Source organism: Podarcis vaucheri (assembly GCF_965113315.1).
Source record: "Podarcis vaucheri genome assembly, chromosome: 6".
Lineage (NCBI taxonomy): Eukaryota > Metazoa > Chordata > Lepidosauria > Squamata > Lacertidae > Podarcis > Podarcis vaucheri.
The window spans coordinates 41,065,058-41,089,123 of NC_138764.1; the positions used below are offsets into that span (position 1 = coordinate 41,065,058).

The following is a 24,066-nucleotide window of genomic DNA, read 5'->3' on the forward strand; positions in this document are numbered from 1 at the left end:
TCCCACTTTCACATGCTAAAACAAAGGTAAGAGCTGTTTCAGAAGTGCTCCAAAATTCAAACTTTGAAATCTGCAGATCTGAAATGCTCATAACCATGGTGGAAAAGACCCATCTCCAAATTCAGTTCAGTAATATAACACTGCAATGCGTAGAAATTTACACTGAAAATGTAAATCTGCTATGGAGGGTTCTCAACCTTCTGGAGCAGATATATGGCGCTTAGGCAGGAGGAATTGCTGGGGGGGGGGGAGAATTCCTCCATGATTCGCTTATGGAAGACTTAGCTGTCAATGTACTGACATCCTCATAATTGTGAAGCAAGAAGCACAAGTGGTTTTAGATGGTTCGTGCATGGTTAGGAGGAGACATCTTAGGAGAGGCTTTTCCTCTTCAGTGATGCCAAGGGTCCTAAAAGAATGAAGCCCTAGGTAGTATCTAGCTTGTCTATTGGCAAACATGGCTCAGTGTACCACAGGCACTGACACTTCCACCTGTCATCTTTAGGTTTTGGAAAACCAAAAATGTACAATTTGCCACAGCAAATATACACAGCACCAAGACAAGAGTGATTGGAGGCTACTAGTTTCAGTCACATTGTTCACATAAACAAGTGTATATATCTCCCCCTTGACTAGATCAGGGTGGTTGTATTTAAATACGATGCATGTAAGCCTCTAATCTTTCACAGTAAGAAGAGACATGGATGTACGTACATGTACCTATATGCATGAAACTGTACCAAAGTTCAAGCTTTTGCACTTGGGCTGTTTAAAGACTGCCCTGGCCTTTTTAACATAGTACACAAGACATTGTGGAAATTGTGTAGCATGAAATATAAAGGTAAAGGTAAAGGTACCCCTGCCCGAACGGGCCAGTCTTGACAGACTCTGGGGTTTGTGCGCCCATCTCACATCTATAGGCCGGGGGCCAGCGCTGTCCGGAGACACTTCCGGGTCACGTGGCCAGCGTGACAAAGCTGCATCTGGCGAGCCAGCGCAGCACACGGAACGCCGTTTACCTTCCCGCTGGTAAGCAGTACCTATTTATCTACTTGCACCCGGGGGTGCTTTCGAACTGCTAGGTTGGCAGGCGCTGGGACCGAACGACGGGAGCGCACCCCGCCGCGGGGATTCGAACTGCCGACCTTTCGATCGGCAAGCCCTAGGCGCTGAGGCTTTAACCCACAGCGCCACCCGCGTCCCTAGCATGAAATATATTTTGTAAGAATCCAAACCAACAGGGTGAAATGAACAAAACATATTAAAGTAGCCACAGTTTGCTGTTCTCTAGGTTATAAAGGGTATCATTGACATTTCAATACCATTTATAGTTAAGTAACTTCATGTCGGATGTCACATCTACCAGTTCAGAGAAGGCTGCCAATTCATTAAATATTTATGTACTTAGAGCACTTACTGTGTCTTTCCTTACAAGTTCAACTAATAGAATCAGGCTGTCCATTGTAAAATACTCGAGATTATACCATTAACGCAATAATATGTTTGCTAGTCATGCTACAACAGAAGGTTTTATTTAGGTCATTTAGAGAATTCTGGCAACTGAACTTTTGCCAGCTCATGGACATAATCTTCAAAGTATAGGCTGCATGTAACTCAAATACAAGTAATACTTTAATAGCAATAACTTACAGATACAAACTAATGATGAACTACAATTTCACAAAGAATTGTAAACATTTTGCACAACTGTCAGTCCTGTCTTTTAGCAAAGTGCTCTTTTGATGATAAATAAATTAAACAAACACAGCTAGAATGGACTACTTCCAGACAATACAAAAAAAAAGGTGTTTCTCTTTAATAAGTCTTGTAAACATATTTATGGAGAAAGCCATAAAAGTGTCTTGCAGGCCAACTATACTTACATACCTGGGCAACAAAATCGTCTTCAAAATGCTTTGGATGTCATTTAAAGTTTAAACTGAATACAAGTACAGTGGGTATCTCAGGGGTACCTCTTTAGTCTCATGTCCCTGAAATAAATGAGTTAACTGTGACTTATCGGCAGTTGTGTCATTGAATGGGGTAGCAAAGGCTGGAGTCCAAGAGCAGAAGGTGAATGAGCTACAAAAATAGAAAGATTTGCTGGTCAGCCTAACTAGAAGTATAAAAAAATATTACTTGTGAGTACAAACCCAACTGCACTGATATGGCTGGGATACCAGCAAGCGGCACCCATTTCACCAGCTGGTACCAGCGCTCATTTCTAGAATGAGAATGCCCCCCCATGTCTTTATACCCTGGGCAGTGCCTGTTACCCGATGAACTCTTTTATACATACAACTTTGCAGTTTGTGAGGAAGGTATCTTATTACAAAAATGCCTAATCCCACTGAATACAGTTCAAAACTATGCATAAAATGGGCCCATTGCAGCAAAACGACAACAAAATTGTGTGGTATCTTAAAGAGCCACAAATTTCATTACGGCACAAGCTACTGTGAACTACAGTACTTTTCAGATGCACCTGCAGCTCCCTAAAGCTTATGGCTCGCTGAAGATTTCATAGCATTTAAGATGTCATGAGGCTTGCTTTATTATAATATGAAGCCCTTTACAATAAAGCCTTATTTGAAAGATGAAAGCTATTTAAACTCTGTCTAATTAGGCCTTCTTCCTTTCGATTTAAGGAAAAGTTTCTAGCTTGACATAAACCTTTTGTATATGGAGGATGACAGAATTGTGGTGAACTTTTAAGTGCTATATAACGAGTATTTCCCCCCCCATAAAGTTTTGAATACAGCATTCCCGTACAGAAGTCCATAAGAACATGCATTAAAAAAAAAATTGTGAACATTTTTAAATGTAAAAAGGTGAGCATGAAAATGTAATTTGGGGAGGAAAGATCTGTGGGTCATTATTCAGAGATCCTCTGCTACAATAAAGAGCCCTAGATATTGTCAGTTTCAGAGGTATGGTTAAAAAAACACACCAAAATGCCGTAACACGCAAAAGGCCTAAGCTTATGCAAGGCTATTACTTATTTCCCAAAACTAGGGAGCAGAACTTGCCAAACAAAACAAAAAAGGTATGGTGTACTTCTGCACACACGGAAGCAAGACCAACAGCTTTGACATCCCGACTTATGGGCTATATGCTATCATGAGCACAAAGAATATATGGAGAATTTTTGCTTGCTTTCCGAGCAAAATATTTTTTATCAACCTCTCTCTGCAGCAGAGTACTAGGGACAACAATCTGAAAAGCTAGAATGTATTTGTCATCTAACAAATTTCTATCCTGCCTTTTAGAAAAAGTCTCACAAGGTGGCAAACAATATAAACGATAAAATATACAAAATATTCCAATCAAACACAGAAAAACAGTACAAGAATTTCCCAAGAATACCAGACACAAGAATGAGTATGTCTTTTTTTTGGCTGCCTGTGGGTTGCATGGTGCCCAACCCTGAGCAAAAGGGTGCATTTCACATTTTCTTCTCTCAAGTCTATGAAGTAATTATAGCATGCTACTGTACCTACCATCCATGAAATTATGCAGAGCATTTAGCATTGTCGCATCCTGGGGTACATAGGCTGAGTAGCCCATTTCTTCTAACATTGGTGGAGAAAGCCTGGAAGGCTGGACTGTTGTAATAGGAGTAGACGAAGAGTGATTGGGGCTAACGTGTTTCTTGTGGCGTGCTCTGCAGTTTTGAAACCACACCTAGGCACAAAATGGAAAGACACAAAAAGATGCACATCGTATTCGTTATCTGGCATTTAACTACATCAAAGAAACAAAGTATTTAAAACCACTGAGGGCCTCTTCCATATAAATGCCAGTGCAACTTTTTCCCTGTGTGTGCTCTTTACTGAGGCCAGGTAGACCCAAATTAAAAAATAAGATACATCGAACTTTAGTACAAGCAACAAGTTGGGGGAGCTTCTAACGTGGGCTCCTGGTGTCATTGTTCACCACGGGTCACTAATCACTCACATTGCTGCTGGCACATGCAAGACAACCCTAAATTATGTTCCTTCAGCAATGTGAAAGTATGTGATGGAAGACATTAGATGTGCATTTTCTTCCTAAAGAAACAAAAAAAAAAAATCAATGTTTCAGGACTGCTGTAAAAGACATCACACAAGGTCTACTCTAGCTAAGGAATACTGATCAATAGAAAAACTGTTCTTTGGAGCTTTATGCTGCTGAGAAGCTCTGCTCACAGTACTTGTGAAGTAACTGCAGTACAGTTACCTGTATCACACGCCTGCTCAAGCCTGTTCTTTCTGCCAGTTTTTGGAGTGTTTGTGCATCTGGATTGTTGTCCTGAGCAAACTGTGCTTGCATTACCTGGAAAATGCAAGAAGTATTTTTTTATTTTTAAACTGTTTTTTTTTAACGTACTAGCCAGACTGCATAAGTAACAAGATGCAGTCATATAGCTCCAACCTCCAACAGCAGTTTGAGGAGTGCATTGTCCACATAAAAGACTTCTAAACCACATCAAGGCAGGCTAAGCTAACCCAATGACCAGATTAGCTCCAGCACTAGAATACAACATTACGTGAAAGAAAGAAAAAAAATCAAAGCAAGATTCCAGCTCATTTGTTACTAAGAGCTGGTTTCATGTGACGACATCATCATTATTCATTCAGATCATATCCATTTTATATGACACTTGTATTACAAAAATGCACCTTCATGTGGCAAGAACTAGTTGTTGCCCTATCACGGCCTCCTTTACAAAATGTCTGCAAATATGAACAATGTTAGTATGAAACAGAAGGCAGAAGAAATTAGGAATGGCTATACTAATTTTTGCAAAGGCAAGTCGCATTAAGGCACGTTCATAGCACATATACACCACTGGACATGGTTAAACGTAACCTCTTGGTGGAGTTACCATGCCCAAAAGTGTACTGTGTGAATCCTACTGCGAAATGATTTTTGAAAATTAGCTTTTACTTCTTTCAGGAGCTTATTCAAGTTGAAAGTGGATTTTTGATTAGTGTACATTATTGTTAATTTGATCTTTAGTTCTGCACTGATAGTTCAGGAAAGCACAGACAAACTATAGTATGTCATAAGCCTTTTCAGATTATCATTATAAGAGAGATAAAGGGCCATTACTTTACATTTTTTGAATGAAAACCTCATGGCCATTTTGGTGTGGAAGGATTGAAGTTTCATTGAGTCAAGATACTTCTACACCTAGCTGTAAACTACTGGAGTTACTGATGGTTGGGTAGACAAGTCAACTGAATATTCAGTTGTTGATATCAGAACCCCAAGTTATGACTTATATAAACTCAAATGGTCAATATTGTAACTGGACTTCCCCTTCCTTTCCTTCCCTGTGTCCCAAAATCTGCTCCAGAGAGTTGGGGGACACTACAAATATTTGAGGTGGTGCAGAGAGCTACAGGGTGAGTGAAAAAAGGGAAGTCCTGTTACAAGAACAGAAATCTGTTGCACAATGGGATGAACATCACTAGATGCAACACAATGGGCTGAACCCAGAGCTACATGAGTGAATTTTCATGCATGAAATATTCCTACCCCTATAAAGGGCAAGGAAATGAGATTCTTGTCAATTCCATTAACCACTGCAGTCCTTTGATAAAATTGCCAAATAACAACTCCAAATTAAAAAGTATTACATGAGTTTAAGGCAATTAAATGTTTACTACCTTAAAATTATTTGGTATTTTTAGATGTGGAAAAAGAGGTGCTGTTTACAATTTTAAAAGTAGAAGAACTATACCATGGGTAGGCAAACTAAGGCCCAGGGGCCAGATCCAGCCAGTGGACAGTCCTGGAATCAGCATGTTTTTACATGAGTAGAATGTGTTCTTTTATTTAAAATGCATCTCTGGGTTATTTGTGGGGCATAGAAATTCATTCTCCCCACCCCCTCAATATAGTCCAGCCCCCCACAAAGTCTGAGGAACAGTGGGCTGGCCCCCTGCTGAAAAAGTTTGCTGACCCCTGAACTAGACTCAGTGCATAAATAGTCCTATGGCTCAGATCAAAACACCTGTTTACGCACACGCAAGTGCTTTCCTGAATCTGCTGAAGCTAACCTATGTCGTATCGCCTGAGCAAAACTTCAAATACTGCTTCTGAAGCTCCTGTGGTATTATTTAACAGATGCTGGTAGAGGTGAGGAAAAGCTGTTTTGAGGGCTAAAAGCTCTGCTGTACATATGGAGCTTCCTGTGTATCCATTGCACTACCTGTTGCAACATTAAGGCTGCAGGTCTTATGCCTGTTTACATGGCAGTAAGCCTCACAGAACTCAGTGGACTTACATCTAAGTGGACATGTATAGGACTATATGGAAGGCAATTTTAACATTCTGAACAGACAGGCCATTGCTTCTCACTAAAAACTTAAACAGCCACTTTTATATGCACATAATAATGTGGATGTTATAATCCAAAACTAGGTTATTTCCCACATATGTAAGTAATACCAAATGGATTACACCAGAAATAAATATTTTGAATAGGAACTGAAAACTTTTATGCCAGCAAACTTTAGATTAATTTCCCCCTTTTTCTGTTGCTCAATTTTTGCTTTCTAATTGCTTTTTATCAATAGAAATGTACCTTATCCTGTTTTATTAGAATGCTTTTAATTTTAAGAGATTGTAAACCAATGTGGAAGTTGGCATTTTGCCTTAAAAGGGGCAACTTAAGATTCAATGCGCATTGGATTTATTTATGCTTATTTGGGAGCAATGGTACTAAGCTACTGGACAAGAATGAATTATAAAGCAGAAAGTGGAAATAGGCAGGTGCTAGAGTGGTTGTGATAAGGAACTGCAAGTTTATCTACCACAGAATAAAAGTAGTTAACGGAACTCAGGGGTAGCATAGGAGAATGTGACATGTTCCTTTTCTACTAACATTGTTGCAATGCAATCCCCCCCCCCCCGAGCACAAAGACATCGGTTTTGCAAAGTTCATACTGACCCCACCATTGCTAAGCTTCAGCCTCTGCTGATCTGAACATGACAGTGATGCCTGTGCTGAAAAGCCATGGTTTTGATTGCCACTTGGGTTTGGCGGCTATGGTGAAATGCAAGACACTGAAAATATCTGTTTCCTGTAAAGTTATATTCTGCACATTTTCTAGTACTTCTCTTCATGTTACACAGAATTGAAACTATTTAGTCTCCTATTATAATTATGTGTAGTGATGGAAATGTCTGGTTTAATGAATTTCATCAAGTAGTCAAAACAGATCAGCATTTACATTTCCACTTTACAGAATTACCAAGCTGCCTTCTGGGAAACAGAAACGCTGAAGAGTAACTATTTCACATGGAACAACAGCTAACACTTGCAAGAATATTCCAGAAACATGCTGTGCCCTTGACACCAGGAGAAATATCTGCAGTGGAGAGAATTTCTTCATAACCAGCTATATTTAATATAATTATTAAGTGATGCAGAGCATAAAGTCATTATCCTCCCCCCCTCCCACCCCACACCAACAACCCACAGCTGTCTTTCATTAGAGGCATTGCACCATGCCAGGGCTCTACCTGAAGCTGATCTGCTGTGAAACTGGTCCGCGCCCGTTTTGCTGGTTTTGGGTGATTAATGTCTTGTTCTGTTAGCAATGCACCTTCCATACTGATACCATTACCTGAAATTAAAAAGAAGACAAAGTCGAAGTTTTGACAGTACCAACACCAGTCATTAGTTACAGACATTACGCTAGAATAGACTTCTTGTTTTGAATATGGAATTATCAATTTTTCATTATTTTGCAACTCTACATCATTATCTTGAGTTTGTACCAGATTTGGTATTCCATTTTTTTAAGCATGTTTCAGATCAGGGTCCTGGCTGCAAGCGCAGGCCTTCATTTTTATTTGGGGCGGGGGAGGTGTAGAAGAGAATCCATGAACCACCAAACAGGAATATGACATGGCCTTGATTAAAAACCAGTTTTATTCTGAATTGAGTAGAGAGAAAGAATGCTAAATGCTATGGACATTTAAAAAAATCAAGCTCCTTATAGTTCTTGTCAAGGGCTAACTTCAGATCATTTAAACTACAATCCAAATCCCAAGTGGGGAGCAGCAGAGCTTAAAAGGAGAAGTAGAGTCACCAGCAAAGCCTTGCCATTCACACTGGCTGGTGTGGAATGGGAAGGGGGAGCATGAAAGTTACTGTGGCAGAGCTGGTGCGTCAATTGGGCCATCATGTGATGGTAGTGGAGTTGGCTCAGGGTCCAGCAGATCCAGGCTGAACCCAGCCCTTCCCCAACTCTGTAACACTGCATTACGGAACTCTCCACAGTCTGCCACCAACAGAGATCTTGCTGCTGGCCTCTTCCTCCAACTAGCACATTGAGTGGGAGGGATGGTTCTGAGGAGAGTATGGGAAAACTATAGACAATCCAACTCCCACCCCCAAACCTGTCACAAAGGGGGTTTGAATTACAGTGTAACTCTATCCGCCCAATGAGAAATGTTTACTACACCACTTCTTCGCAACTGTGGATCAAATGGAACTACATTGCTTGGGAAGGACAAACATGTACAGTGGTACCTCTGGTTACGTACTTAATTCGTTCCGGAGGTCCGTTCTTAACCTGAAACTGTTCTTAACCTGAAGCACCACTTTAGCTAATGGGGCCTCCTCCTGCTGCCACACTGCCACTGCACATTTTCTGTTCTCATCCTGAAGCAAAATTCTTAACCCGAGGTAATATTTCTGGGTTAGTGGAGTCTGTAACCTGAAGCATATTTAACCTGAAGCGTATGTAACCCGAGGTACCACTGTAATGGACTTGGGATACCATGCTTTGAAAAATCTGCAAACTTCAGGAGCAACAGTGGTGCCCCCCCTTTTTTTAATGAAGTGCAAACATAGCACCACTAGCATCCACCTACAAGCAATTATGGCAATCTGAAGTGGTCTGTGTGGCACGGAGAATTTTACTTTGCCAATGCCACAGATTAAAAACATTGGAGGAAAGTGGAGGAGAGGTAAAATGCTCCTTAGACAAGAGTGAAAACTACAGATGACCAACTTCTCATGCGATTGCATGCATGCTACATTTATACATTAGTTACAGAGCAAATGATCAAGTTAATCTGGTTTCCAGAATCAACTGGGGTGTGTGTGTGTTTTCCCTCCACATGAAACAAACAAACAAACAAAAAAAAAACGGAATACAGCCTAGGGACCTAACATCAAGAAGGAGAGTTACCATTTTCAACTTCTCGTTTCAGATTATCCAACATGCAGTCATAATGTACCCTACAGAGGACTTTCTCTTCCACCAAAGCAAACTCCTCCCCTGTGGAAAGCTGCCTTTTGCAGGAGAAGCAGGCAAAGCATGCCAGGTGATACACATTTCCCTTAGCTCTTCGGACCCAGTCAGTGGAATGGATATGCCTGCCGCAGCGAGAACAACGAGTTCCATACCGTCTGTAACAAAAGAAGGGAAGAGAAAATAGCAGCCATTCATCATACAACTGCCACTCAAGTTAGATTATGAAGCTACATTACGGGTATTATGAAGTTCATCATAAATGCTACTAGTCTCATTGAAAGCTGGGGTTTGCTTAAGTTCCACTCAACTGCTTCAGAAAAAAAGGAGGATTGCCTGACTTTGCAATTAATGTTTGAACTTTTGAGATGACGTTCCCTTATGCATTCTTGTGGGAATCATAAGATATCTCATAAGGACAAGTCATGCCGCTTTGAGGCAAGTCAGCCCAGGAGCCCTGTTATGTCATACACATGGCGTTACATGAGATTATACCTTGATGTAGCAGGGGTATCTTTAAAAAAATTGAGTTTAATACCTGCTATCCAAGACAGGAAGTGTTGAGTCAGGCAGAACCCTACACCTTTTCATTCTATAGCTTTCTTTTAAAAAGGTGTAGGCTATTCCTCCTTACTCCATACATATATTACCATCTGTGTCCAGGAGATGATAATTTATTACCATAAAAAAAAGGAGGGCAACTAATCTCAAAACTTTGTACAATAAAAAGACCAACAAAAAAACAGCACACAAACAGCAATGAAACTACAAAATAACTCAACAGGAACAGTCCATACAGCTAGGCAACACCATGGAAAGTTCTTTCAGCAGTCGGCTTAGACAACTAACCAAAAGAATGTGATATTCTTATGAGGTGGATAGATACCTCTGATCTAAAGAGTTCTAAGAGTCAGTGGAACCATCAAGACCTACATTGCTTCATCAAACTCAACTATGAAAAAAACAGAGGGAAGCCATAGTAGTGTTTCCCCTCTTTAGCTCAGGCAATGGAGGGAAATATGCAGAGAACAGCTGCTCTTTCAGGTACAAAGAGCCTAGGCCAGAGGTCGGCAACGTGCGGCCCACGCTGGCTGTTTAACTGGCCCACGAGCCACCCCAGAACTGAGCTTGGCGAGTCCTGGAGGGCTGTGCTAAACCAGCGCAGCGCGGTGTGGGGACTCACTTCTGCAGCGCCGGAAATCATGTCTGCGCACACGCAGATGCCAGAAATCGCAGGCGAGAACCCAGCCCATGGAGGGTTCTCTGCAGGACTGATCCAGGCCAGGCCAGGTAAACCGACCCCTGGCCTAGGCCATTTAGGGCATTAAAGAGGTAAAAGGTGGGGGGACGGGACGTTTGCAATACAGGCTGCATTCACATGGCGGTTCATTCCATTTTAATGACTATTAAGTTCCATATTATATTTGCATAAAATTATTTATACCTTGCCCACCCCGCTGCGTTTCCCCAGCCACTCTGGGCGGCTCCCAAGAGGTTAAAAACAGAATAAAATATCAAACATTAAAAGCTTCCCTAAACAGGGCTGCTTTCAGATAAAAGTCAGATAGTTGTTTATTTCCTTGACATCTGATGGGAGGGCGTTCCACAGAGTGGGCACCACCACTGAGAAGGCCCTCAAATATAATTTGGAAATTACCGTATTTTTCGCCCTACAGGACGCACTTTCCCCCCTCCAAAAACGAAGGGGAAATGTGTGTGCATCCTATGGGGCGAATGCAGGCTTTCACTGAAGCCTGGAGAGCGAGAGGGGTCGGTGTGCACGGACCCCTCTCGCTCTCCAGGCTTCAGGAAGCTATCCGCAAGCCTTGGGAGCCCGCGGGAGTTCCTGCCGGGCTCCCTAGGCTTGTGGATAGCAGCCTGTTCTGGGGGGTTGGGGGAAGTAATTTTTTTTCTTTATTTCCCCCCCTCCAAAAAACCCCCTAGGTGCGCCCTATGGGCCGGTGCGCCCTATAGGGCGAAAATTACGGTAACAGGCGAATGTTGTGAAAGCAGACAGCAGAATTCTGCACCAAATGAATCCCCAAGTACAGTGCATTGCAGTAATCCAAATGAATTGTTACTAAAGCATTATAATGGCATAAGTCTGACTAGAGCCATTTTACGACAATATTTTTCTGCTGTTTAGACACTATTCCCCTCCATCGTTGGCACTGAAACAGAAGGACAAATGAGCTGAGAATGGGAAGATGTTGAGAATTAATTCTATGACTCTCACCAGTATACAAAACAATGTCAAAAAATCAATGCAAGTGAGCACTTGGTGTATTTCTGAAGAGCATCTCACAGTTTCACATCTGTAGGCTTCATGGATCTGATTGTCAGTTTTAAAAACTGTTTCCAAGTTCTTTCTCCTGACTTTTCAACAGACATATTAGGTGTTATTCAGGATGAAAGGCCAGGTACTTTTATTACAGTCAGAAACCCCAAGCACTTTAGATAACAAAGGGTGAGTTTCTCCTTACACCTTCAATGGCAGTAGCTTACTCTAGCAGCAAAGTATTTCCATGTTTTATCTTGGTCTGCAAAGAAGAAACGGGAGTAGTTTACTCCCCAAAGTGTTGGCATGCAACAGAAATACTTTCCTTCTGGAGGAAACAATTGCAGTTTGCGAGAGTAGATGGAAACAGGAAGATGGCAGTAGGGCTTAATCGAAAACATTTTTTGAAGTTATAATATTGAGATTGATTTCATCAGATTGCAAGTAATTCCAGATAACTACACTCTTCCAGCCATGCTCTATCCCAGACCACTCCATGACACTGTTTGTTGGTGTGTGCATATCTATCTATCTATCTATCTATCTATCTATCTATCTATAACAGATCTTCTGCAGCAATTCTTTCAGTCAGGATATATGCAAGTGACATTAAGCACTTTGTTAGCTCAGTGGGAGAAATAGGCTACAATCCTTTAATTTCCTGTGAGTGAGTTCCATTTAAAATCCATAGGATATGCATAGGATTCTGATGTTAGATGGACTGGAAAATATTCAGCTTTGAGTATGGTCCAGCCTGTGGACCACTTGTCGTATACATGCTGCGAGTTATGCAATTAAGAAGGGGAACTGTTCCTAAAAAGATTTATTTGGTTTCCCAATTTCTGGCATGAATACTGCAGGTTTTGTTTGTTTTGTGAAGGGCCATATTTTTTCAGATTTTTTAAATCACTAAAAATAAACATTTTTCAATTAAAAAAAATTAAGAGGACAACAAGATGTAGAGGGAATGGTTCAAGAGCAGCTACCCAGAAAGTAGCCTAATAATGGCTACCAAATGACACTAAAGCAAGGGATAGGGAATCTCTGTCCTTTTCGGGTATCGTTGGGCTCAACTTCCAATAGTTCTTGCCAGCTCAGCCAATAGTGTGTTTCAGTTATGAGCACTGCTGTGCAAATAAGCCCTTTGTACTAGGATGTGTCCATGCACATAAAACACAAAAATTCATGGGTCTACTGTCATAGTCTTAGTATTTTGTAATTACAAGATACCACCTGCCCTATAAGAGGAAAGAAGAGCGATGGAGGGAGGCAAACAACATCAGGTCTGCTCCAGTTGACTGACCCCCTCCAATAGGGACAGTTTTACATTTCATAGTTTCATATTATAAACCACCTAGAATGCTTTGACAAAGTTGATGCATACATGCAATAAACACATACGTAAATAAAGCATAGTATACCTGAAATAGTCTAGTTTGCAGAAAACGTCTTTGTCTTTGATATAGCAGCTGGTGTGTCTTCCCAAAGAAGTCCTACATACACTGCAAGAGAGACACCGCACATGCCAGCACAAGTCATTTACCTATGAAAGGAGAAATAAATTTTACATTTGGTAGCAGTGATTTAAGCAAACTATATAAACAGGGCTTGAAGAAATAAAGTTCACAGTAATACTTAGGACTCTCAAGTGTGAGAATCCACAGATCTAAAAAGCAATCACAAATGGAATTTATAATATTACTACTAGTAGTAATAATAATAATTTTACACCCAAGAGGGGCACAATTTATCGAGAAGTTCTCCACTACAAGCCCTACTGACACAAATGAGTCATGCCAGAGCTCTGTTTAATGCAAGGAAGAAAAGCCACTTGTGGAAATCCAGAAACAGCTTCTCTCCCCAGAGGGACTGTGCATCTACAGTGACCGAACAGAACAGCACAAAAGCATCTTAAGGGAGAACTGTTTTGTTCCTGTATTCCCCAATTTTATTTGAGGGGGTGGTTCTGTTGATTTTCCAGTCCTGCTCACACAATTCACCTGAATAAATAAGTTAGCAGCAATGGGTTATTTATTTTCATGCAAATGAGCAATAAGTATTCGTAAGTCAGCATGGGCATAAAAGACTTGAGGCAGAGGCCAAACATACAAACTCTGATTTAAATGTAAAGATGTGATTTTAAGGCACCTTTCAGAAGGAAACACACAAACTCTAGCTCCTGCTCTCAGGGTTTAATTTGTCTCTGGGAGAATTAAGACTGCAAGTGGCTGGAGTCTCACTGGTAATTTAGCTTTGCTTACATGGCAAACAGATATACTGCAAAGTAATATAACAAGCTTCTAAAAGGTAGAGAAGGGGCAAGTATTCTGGAGGGTGAAGCTCTCATAGGCCTCCTCCAACACCACCCCTGCTGGTCAGGCTATAACAAGGGTGACAGAATAAAAATATAAAGGTGTAGCCTTTACTTGAGCAATTTTCAACGACATAGCACATGAAAATGAGCTAGCACAAACATGCCCCAAGTCAAAAGCTAGTCAAGACTTTGGACACAAGTTTATATTCAAGTTATTCAAGTTATTCTAGCCTTTAGAATAAGTGTTTGTGTAAGCTTTAACAGAACATTATGGGAAGAGGGCAACATAGCATGGATGACTATGGAGCTGTTTAATCCAGAAAGGCAGTTTTAGCTGACACCATATCACCTTGAACTGCACTTAAGGGGTGAAGTTGCCCTGCAGAGCTTACCATTTAAAGCATGAGAAAGTGAAACACTTATTCAGCTGCTTGTTTATATGAAACTTACCATGGATCATTCACAACCGTAGTAGAGGTTATCTTGCTTGGCTACATTAAGTGATGGAGCTGATGAATGATCCATGCTCTCAAACCAAACAGCCGATGTGCAATTGTTGTTGTTGATCACATAGCAAACTATATCCTAGCTGCATTTATTACTTGTGCTGACAAGGTAATAGACACAACCAGAGTGAATTGTGTGAACAGACATTTTTTAATCCTCTGCTAGATCAGTGGCTCCCATACTTTTGGGGGACCACTGCCCCACTGGCTTCTTCAACTCACCCCCAGTGCCCTCTATATCCTATCTTATAAAAAGCATTATTCAAAACAGTGGTTTGCACAACCCACCAAAGATGATAACACAGTAAAACTCAAAACAGTAGTAATTTTATATTTATTCTGAAAATATAAAAAATGAATTCATAAACTCTAATCTTGTAATTTAAAGAATATATAGCAAACAATATTGCATGAACTTTTTTTTATTGCATCATTAATAAAAACAAAAGGGTGAAGGAAATCTATAGCCTAAAATATTTATATGTAGCTACTTACCAAACAAACACAAACTTTCACCTACCACAGATATACAGAAAATTATTTGTAAGGGAATCTGTTACCTATTACCAATGATTGGGTACCTTGTAACAATTCAGAATCGTAAATAAAAACAAATGTGACCAAAGGAAATGGCTTTGAAAGTGATAAGAGCAATAAAACATGAAATACCAAGGTGGTGTTTTTTTGCTCTAGTGCTCTAGCCAGGCCTTTGTAAAGAAGCAATCAAAGGCTTTGGAGTGGCATACCGCCAGCACCCACCCTCACCCCCACGCCTCTTAGTCCCGTCCCCCCCGGGGAGATACCATCCACCTGGTAAACCACTGTACTAAGTTTTAATAGCAAGAATAAAGTTTTTCAGAATATTTGTAGCTCGATTGATTGTCACTTAGCTATTTGGTAATAACCCAAGATACAGAACACTAAATAGATACATTAGTTGTCCACTATGCCATTTCAAAAATGCCAACAGCCTTACTAAAAAAAGCCTATGAAACAAGAATTTAACGTTTGATAAAGTTAGAGGGATGATCAAATCAGTGAAGTCAGATGCTGAAGGAAAACTAATAGTCCTTGATGGTAATTCATCACTGTATTAATTTTAAAAATGAATTTTTAAAGTTCTCTGTTCTTTAAGGTGCAGTGTTGTAACTGAAAGTTTGGAGTTTTGAATCAGTTTTGAACTACCTTTGATCACATAATAGTCACGTAACTGACTTACCATGACCTTCTGAAATGAACACGATGTACACAAAAGATACATAAACAACATTGCCTAAGCCTTGAAACAGCATAAACAATCCTACCAGCTATGATTGAACCCTGCTTGCAGAGTTTACCATTGCCGATTGTCGGTGGTATTTGCTGTAACCGTATAAACATACTCCCCATGCTAGAAAAATTTACCAGTAAGCTACAATGCAACACTCCTGTATTTGTTTCTTCAATAATGGGAAGAGGGAAAGAGTATTTGCCACATTGTTTTCCCCGGGTTGGAAACAAAGTCACATCAGTGAAAAAGATTAACTACCTAATTCACAAACAAGCATTATTCTCTCTGACTTCACCACCAGTGCTAGGAGCAGCAGTATGGAGGGCTACGGAACATGTTCATAACAACTGAAGTCAAAGAAGCACAGAGCTTCAAGGGTCCCCGAAATCTGCTCCAACTTCCCAATGCCTCCAATGAAGAAGAGTCCACCAGCTCCCAAGGAGCCATGCTACAGTGCTGAACAGCTCGAGAGGTTTCTTCTAATGCTGAACAATTGCAATTTCACTCCATCTTGCAAAACAGCCTCACGTCTCCCATTAATAGTCTCTCTTCTAGGGCGGCTAAACACAACCAGCTCTTTCAACCATTCCTCATAGGATTCGGCATCTAGACCCACTTTGATATCTGGATTGCTCTCCTCCGAGCACCCTCCAGCTTGGACCTCTTGATGTGCGGCACCCACAACTGGACACAGAACTCCAGATACAGCCTAATCATCACAAGTTTGATCTGCAGCATAAACAATTAATAGTCCCATGTAGTATTACCACTTTATCCTTGCAGTCTGCATTATGTTACTTTTTAATCAGCAGTTGGAAACATTTTTGGAGACCTCAAGCTGTTTTATGCTAAGGGTTCATTCTTCATTCAAGTGTTTGACTAGGATCTGGAAGACTAGGATTTAAATCCCCACTTGGTCATGAAGTTCAGTAGGTGGCCCTGTGCCAATCACAAACTCTCAGTCTAAACTACCTCACAGGATTGTTGTGAGAGACAAAAGGAAGGGGGGAAGAATCATATACATGAGCTTGAGCTCCTTGGAGAAAATGTAGTAGTAGTAGTAGTAGTAGTAGTAGTAGCCGCCGCCTCGGTCCAGTATATCTGAAGGAGTGTCTCCACCCCCATCGTTTTGCCTGGACACCGAGGTCCAGCGCTGAGAGCCTTCTGGCAGCTTCCTCACTGTGAGAAGCCAAGTTACAGGGAACCAGGCAGAGGGCCTTCTTGGTAGTGGCACCTGCCCTGTGGAACACCCTCCCACCAGATGTCAAAGAACAACAACTACCAGACTTTTAGAAGACATCTGAAGGCAGCCATGTTTACGGAAGCTTTTAATGTTTGATGCATTATTGTATTTTAATATTTTGTTGGAAGCTGCCCAGAGTGGCTGGGAAAGATGGGTGGGGTATAAATAAATTATTATTATTATAGCTAACAGGAACAGTAGTCAGGGATGATGGGAGTTGTAGTCCCAAAACATCTGGAGGGCCGAGTTTGCCTATGCCTGTGTTATGCCAAACTTCAGATGACAAATATCCACTCCCATATTCTGTGTGCAGATATGCTGCAATGCTCACACACAATAATTCTCCAAATGTGCCATGTTGGCAGGATAAACCCAAAAATTATTTTTAAAATCTTGTTTCATGCCTACTTCCTAAATTCACCCTATGTTAGCTGCCAGGCATTCACAGAACTTCCGGCAAACAAAAAAGGAAGAAAGAAAAAGATACAGACTAATTTCCTTTCAAATACAGGAGCCAACAGTTGCACCTCCATAAGCCCATACATATAATATTACAATTATAATCAAATATTAAGAATATCAAATGTAATCTCAGGTTGGCTTTTAATTTCTGGCACCTCAAAAAAAGGAAAAAGGAAAAAAGAGCACCAAAAGAAAATACATATCCAATTCAGATTCATTTTCTGAGCTGGTGGTTATGATCACTGGGGATTTTGGAAATTTTGTTTCTTCATCCAAATTTTGAAAACTGGTAATTTACTTTTATGTCTCCAGCAAGCTTAAAGCAATGGAACATATTTATTCCTAATGCTGCAAGTGCAATCTATTTTGAACACATAACCTCCTTAGATTATCTGGCCAGGGCAGATGAATTAAAATTTTATATTCAGCCAGAAGACCTTTTACTAAGGCACCGTTTCATGAACTAAACAGCAGGATAAAATATATGCATTCTACAACACGTGACTCTGCATTATGCTTCCAGATTTGTTTATATTTAACTTTCCACTTCAGATTTTAAAAGTATGGATGCTATTGAATGCTGCAATTCTACACACATTAACCTGAGAGTAAGTCCTACTGCAGCCAATGAAGTAAGCTCCTAGGTAGATATTTATTGTATTGTGTTGTAAAGTGGTATTTAAGACACTTCAGGAGTGAGCAGGAAAAAATTAAGCTATTTCCTAGTTTCAGCATGGCCCAGATTTGGAGTCTCTTATATCTACTGACAAACTCAAGACAGTCTGATGATTGTGAAATCCAAATTATCTGGCTTTTTACAACAAAACCAGACTTCAGTTTTGATTAGTGCCTACTAACCCATGATCTAGTGCACATATGACATTTATAAGCTGAAGAGGAAACTTCACTTGAGTAAGGCAGCTTTTAAAACCTGCAACATAATTCTGAGTTTGAATTTGTCAAAACAGTGGCCCTGTTTTGTAGCAAATATGTGCACTAAACACATGATCCTAAATGATCCTAACCGAAGGTTAAGACTAGCCCAGTAGTCAAGGAATTTTGACTGCAAAGAAATAGTGTTGCAAACTCAGTGAGCAAATCTCCCTAAATATATAATGATTTCAGGTTTCAGGTTTCTCAAATATCCAAGTAAAGTGAAATAAGTTACTGTACTGAGGGTGGTGGGAAACCTCTGCAAAGGCCCATAGCATTTTCTAGCAGTACTTTTTGGAGGTGATTCCCTGCAAAAGAGCTCTTAAAAAAACAAACTCGTTCAAAAGGTACTATTGACCAAAGAAGCGTGCTTTTTAAGTAACTTTCAATGATCACCTGCTGGAAAGCACAATCTCTCCTAGTCCAGAGTGTATCAGGAGGTGATCCTTTCAGGAGAGCAAAAAATCTAGGATCCTGGCGGACAGATTGGCCTTCCTTGAAGCCCCACTGTGAGCTCGAAGCCCATTCATTTCCCGCTCCAAGGCCCAGGCTTGCAAGGCCCTCCAACTCACCTTGAGAAGGTACTTGTCGATTATCTCCTGGCCGCAGCTGCTGCAGATGCACTTGCTGGGCGCGCATCCGCCCGGGCCCGAATTCAGCGAGCGCGGAGAAGACGAAGAAGGCGAGAGCGGGGTGGACGGCGAGCACGAATCCTCGTCTCCGGCCACCTCGGGGCTGACCTGCCACACGGACACGAGCAGATGTCAAATACACACGGGCCTGCGACCCCTCCCCACGGGCCTGTTTCCCTCAGGAGCCTCTCCGAGGCAACTCTCGTCCTCTCCCCGCCGCCCAATCATTAGATCCAGCTGCCCTAGCGAGCGCTCCCTTAAACCAGCCGCCTCAGCCGAGGTTCCCCGCCAATACTACTGATAAAGTAGCTGATAATAGGGAGAGGAGCTCCCCTCAGTTCCTACTATGGTTGAATATTCTCTCTCCCTGGCGCCCTTCTTCGTGTTTGTGCCCCTTCGCCCTCACAAATCTCCCTCAGAAGAGAACCCAGCCCGACCTGAAGGCCACCCAGTGAGTGCCCTGACTGGGTCGGGGCAGGTGGGAGAGACTGCGAAGCCACGCGCCCGCCTGGCCGCCCGCTAATGCCCCGTTCCCGCCTTTCTCGCGCTGCCCACACACAGAGTCCCCTGTCGCCTCAGACACGCCGTCTCTCCTTCAGCTCCCTTCACAGACTAGGAGGAAAGTCCGTTTCTCGAGCAGCGCTCGTCGCTCCATCCCACCCGCGTCTCGCGGACTTACCAGCCCCGTCTCTCCCGCGCTTTTCCGTCTTCTCCCAGTCGCGGTCGCCGCCGCCGCCGCTGCTACTGCTACTCGCCCACACTCCTCAGCCATGAGCCTCGGGAACTGCGAAGAAAGACCAGACGGCTGAGCTCGCCGAAGGCCGCCGAAAACTGAGGCTCGTCATAGGAGAAGGAAAGAGGGGCTGCCGACCATCCTTCCCTCCCCTCCAGCCAAAACTAAACGGCGGCAATTAGGGGGCGAAGTCGGCCCCGAGGCATAAGCGCTTCAATGGGGCCCTTGAGCACTAATTGCCGCTCCTCCAGCAGCAGCCCGAGACCTCGCCCGCCCGGCGCTCGTGCCGGGCACGATTTAAATGAAAATGCCTCAGCTTGCGCGGCCTCCAAATACCCTCCGCAATTAGAGCCCGCCTTGCCACTTCCAGCTTGGGGCCTCCGAGGTGTAAATTGCCACTTAAGCACTCGAGCCGAAGTCAACAGGCCGAGGGGCTGCTGCTTAGACTCGAGGATTTATTTATTTCGTTAAGCTGAGGCCACAGAAAAAGGGGGGAAGAGGAAGAAGGGAATGTCACCAGAAGAGAAAGGAGGAGAATAGAAACCAGCCAGCTGAATTTAATTCGGGGGGTCATTAAACACAATGGCCCCCTTGGCCAATTTGGAGGGAGGGCGCGCGCTTGATGAAGCCGTTTGGCGCGGCCGAGGCCGAGCGAGGCAAGGGACAAAAACGCTCGCGCCAACTCCGCCTGGGCGCTGCGCTCGCCTCCATTAGGCGCGCGGAACAAAGCCGGCGGAGGGCGACCCTCGGCCAGTCAAGCCCGCGCCCAAAGCCCCCTTTAGCTAAGCAGCCGACTCCATCCAAAGTCGCAGGGCAGTCCTGAACCCGATTACTGTTTCCAATGGAGCTTTGCTCCCTGGCGAGGGATGCCACCTCGATGCGGATTAATTACCCCGCAATCCCAGCGGTTAAGATGTCAGTGAGGGCGAGTGTGGGCGATGCATGTCCGATCCACCTGAATCGCCAAGATGAAATGGGAGAGAGATCATCTGGAGCGGAGGTAGCGGGCACTGCGCCCTCCGACATCATCCCTGACCATCCGGCGCCATAGCCGGGGCCAAACAGAGCCCGTCCCTATCTAGAGCGCCCCGATCCGGGGTATCAATGGGTCTGCCCAGAGTAGCCTCGTGGAAGGAGGCCGAGCTAGTTTCGGGGACACATTCCTGACCCCGCGGAATAATTTTAACTAGGTTGCAGCTAGTCCACCGGCTCCTTGCTTTGCCGAAATCTTTGCGACGGAAGAGGCTGCGCGCCATCCACCGTCCCGGGCCTACGCAGAAGCCAGCCCTGCATGTTTCCACGGGACTTGTTCCCCACCGGCGTCTATAGATGCAGCGCACGATTTGACGTTTCCCATGCGCAGGTAAGTAGTATACAGCACAATGGAAAGAGGCAGGAAGGTTACAGCAAAAAAAGGGGGGAACACTATCCCCCAGAACCCTTAAAAAGCCAACCCAAACCCAACAGGCTCTACTCGAGCCCTTGCAAACAATTTGCTCTGGTTTAAATGTCTTTTCGTTTTGGCTTAAGCAAGGCTTCTATTTCCATCTGCCATGGGTGCTTTAGTTGAGATTCCTGCATTGCGAGGGGGTTAGCCTAGATGACCCCCGGGCCAGGGGTCCCTTCCAGCCCTACGGTTTTATGATTCCAGTGAATAAGTATATTGCATTCATTTTTAGAATTCCTTGAACAGAGACTAGGAAATGCGGCGGCCCTTGAGGGTTTGGCGCACGGTCTGGTTTAAGGCTGCTTGCGATCACTTACCCCGGAGTAGCCCCATCGAAGGCAGCCGAGCTAGTTTGGAGGATTCTGACCGCGCCGATCGCCACAGATGTAGGGGGAACCCAAAACCGCTGGAATTAACTGCCTTTTAAAAGAGGGGTGAACAGGAGGCAGATACGGGTCTGCTGGCAGGTCTTTGGTTTGCAAAGGACTCCTGGCTACCAACTGCTGAGCAGCAGCAACGAAAAGACTTGCCCACCCCCTCTAAATTATGCTGCCGACACGGAGGGATGTATGGATGCGTTGGTGGGTGGACCGACCGCGAGCTCCCATCAGTTCTGATAAACTCAATGCAGATTCTTTAATTCTAAACGGTTTGGCTTGGGCACCAAAAGAAAAAGTAGGTCATGCAAGCCTGACGTCTGTCACCCGCTTGCTTTAGGGACAGTTCGAAGCGAAATCGGGGCACGGTAAAAAAAAATCCTCAAAAGCCAGCGATGCCTTAAGGGACTACTCCGTTGTATGAAGTCGAAGCGGCGTCCTTCGTAAGAAGTGGAAGCGGTGTCAGTCCTCCGTGCGCCAAATATTCGATTTCTCTCTTTCGCCTGCAGACGTTTCCTACTAAACTTGTTTTCGTGTGCTGGCGCGCGCTTTTCTTTATTTCTTTTTTTCCCCTTTTCAGCTGGAAATTCAGGTATTTGTTTATATTTTAGATCTACAGTTAAAAACACACCCCAAAAAACCCGTAGCTTTCCACACACAGACACACCAAGTAAGGGGTGTCAAGCGCTTACAGACGTTAGGTGGAACCGTGCCAATTTGCCTTCAGGAGTGGAAGGGGAAGTCGTTTCCACCACACGAAAAAGCGCATTTCAAAGGAAGAGGAGGGGTGGGGGTGGGGATACTTTATAAAATTACGAAATGTAATTAAAATTACATTTTTTGGGGGGGGATTCCTGGACGGGTCTTAAGCTGCGATGAGCAAACCGCTTAACGCGAAATATTCGCCCCCCGCTGCAACGAAATGAAACTACTCCGGAGCAAAGGGCATAGCAGCTGGTATCTCTGGGGGCAAATTCGGATCCACTCCACTTTTACACAGACTGCGAGGGAGGCAATCGGCTTAAGGAAAAGGGTCTCTCGTCTTCGCAGGGGGAAGAAGAGGCAGCGGGCTCACCTTTTCCGTCGCGAGGCGAAGCGCAGGCACGTCTTTGTCGTCCAGTTTACACACAAACATCTGGTTGCTCTTCCAATACATGGCACTGGGCTGGGAGCGCTCCTCACATACCAACTCCAGAAAGGACGGAGCCCCCACTCCCTCCCTTTCCGCGCAGGAGAAAAAGAAAAGGAAAAAAAGCGACTTGGGCGAGTTTCGAAAAGTGTCAAGGAGATGATAGCCAACGCCCGGCCCTCCTCGTCGGCCTCCAGTCCTTGCTCCGAATGGCCTCCCCCTCGTCTTCTCCGCTTCCCTCTTCCCGAGCTCCCTACCCGACTCCACTGATGTCAGACCCTGGAGGGGGGGAAAGTTTTGTTTTCAAGTGGGTGGAACCTCTTCCCGCAAAAGCCTCTTGGCTGGCTGCTGGAGCCTCACCTCCTCGTGTAAAACCCGCCTTCTGTACATGTTCAGATCTTTATCGCTACAAGCAAGCGCGCTCCAGGGAGCGGGTTTTTTAATATATATATATAAAAGGAGAAGTGTGTGTGTGTCGGGGGGGGGGGGGAGAGAAGCACAGGAGTATGCTAACTTTGGATTAGTCACTTCACCTCTCTCTCTCTCTCTCTCTCTCTCTCTCTCTCTCTCTCCCACCTACCCACCCCGCTTTCTCCCCTCCTTCTTGCCGAACCTTGCGCTTTCTATGTCCGGGGAACCCAAGCCAAGGTGGAGGGCGCAACAGGCAATCGCGTGGCTTCCACCATCCTTAATCGCAGCAGCAGAGATTGCATAAACCTGGAGTAGAGAGAGAGGAACTGCGTTGGCCTCAGACGGTTCTTTAGTACTGTCTCTGCCATTAAGGGAAAGCGGTAGAACATCTGAAGAACCCCAAACTCCGATTGGGGAAGGGAGAAAAGAATCAGATCGCGGGGAAAGCTAACTAACTTATAAAGTCTTGCGCTGGCGGGGTGGGAGGTCGGCGGTCGTGGAGTGGGAGACTGCCCCGGACACCCCCTGCTTGCTAAATTCGGTTTATCTCTCTTAGCTAGAGGCGCGACGTTTTCTTGACAGGGCGGAGCAGATTGGGACAAGGGCCGCGACGTCCCAAAGGACCGTTGCACCTTACGCCAAGCGAGCCCGTTTCTGTCAAAGCAGGGGGCGACAATCCGGTGGCTTCGCGTTGACTGTTTCTCGGAAAGCGTCGAAGGCAACCTCTCTCTCCCCCCACCATGTGTCATTCACCTTTTTTAAACACAACAACACCTCTCTTCTCTTCTCTCCCTAGCCGCAAGGGGAACGGCCAGCGATTCGGGGATCGAAAGCTAAAACCAGATTTCTCCGTCGCTGAGGTGAGTTACCACGTTTATATTCCGGAGACCGGGATTCGGATTTTTCCAACGTAGTGTCTGAACGTCTGGGTATTCTTTCAGCAGGTTTTACTTCAGATTTGACAGTCCTATTCGCGAGGTCAGAGAGAAATGAAATGAGCACTCAAACATGCATGATCTGATGGATTTAAGTCCACAAAGCCTTGGAGAGCATAATAAATATGCCAGGTCTTTA

The 24,066-nt window shown here is 43.8% G+C and overlaps 1 protein-coding gene across 3 annotated transcripts; it reads right to left on the minus strand.

Moving 5' to 3' along the window:
- Positions 1-1,502: 1,502 nt before the first annotated feature.
- On the minus strand, positions 1,503-22,847 carry LHX8 (LIM homeobox 8). Of its 3 annotated transcripts, none has more exons than XM_082227300.1 (9): positions 22,528-22,843; positions 19,575-19,679; positions 18,836-19,003; positions 12,957-13,078; positions 9,195-9,415; positions 7,516-7,619; positions 4,219-4,314; positions 3,501-3,684; positions 1,503-2,082 (listed from the first exon to the last, which is right to left on the minus strand). In XM_082227300.1, the coding sequence occupies exons 1-9, from the start codon at positions 22,606-22,608 to the stop codon at positions 2,006-2,008; spliced, it is 1,158 nt and encodes a 385-aa protein (XP_082083426.1). In that variant the 5' UTR covers positions 22,609-22,843; the 3' UTR covers positions 1,503-2,005. The 3 variants fall into 3 exon arrangements, with proteins under 3 accessions (XP_082083426.1, XP_082083427.1, XP_082083428.1); XM_082227301.1 differs by lacking the exon at positions 22,528-22,843 and adding an exon at positions 21,393-22,146; XM_082227302.1 differs by lacking the exon at positions 4,219-4,314 and having other exon boundaries at positions 22,528-22,847.
- Positions 22,848-24,066: the final 1,219 nt, after the last annotated feature.

Bases quoted from the DNA above. Each gene is read 5' to 3' on its own strand.
- LHX8 (XM_082227300.1), bottom strand. From the start codon at position 22,608: ATGTATTGGAAGAGCAACCAGATGTTTGTGTGTAAACTGGACGACAAA. The intron at 7,620-9,194 runs GTAACTCTCCTT...TTTTAATTTCAG, and splicing joins GAAACGAGAAGTTGAAAATG to GTAATGGTATCAGTATGGAA. The intron at 3,685-4,218 runs GTAACTGTACTG...TTTTGTGCCTAG, and splicing joins TGAGCAGGCGTGTGATACAG to GTGTGGTTTCAAAACTGCAG.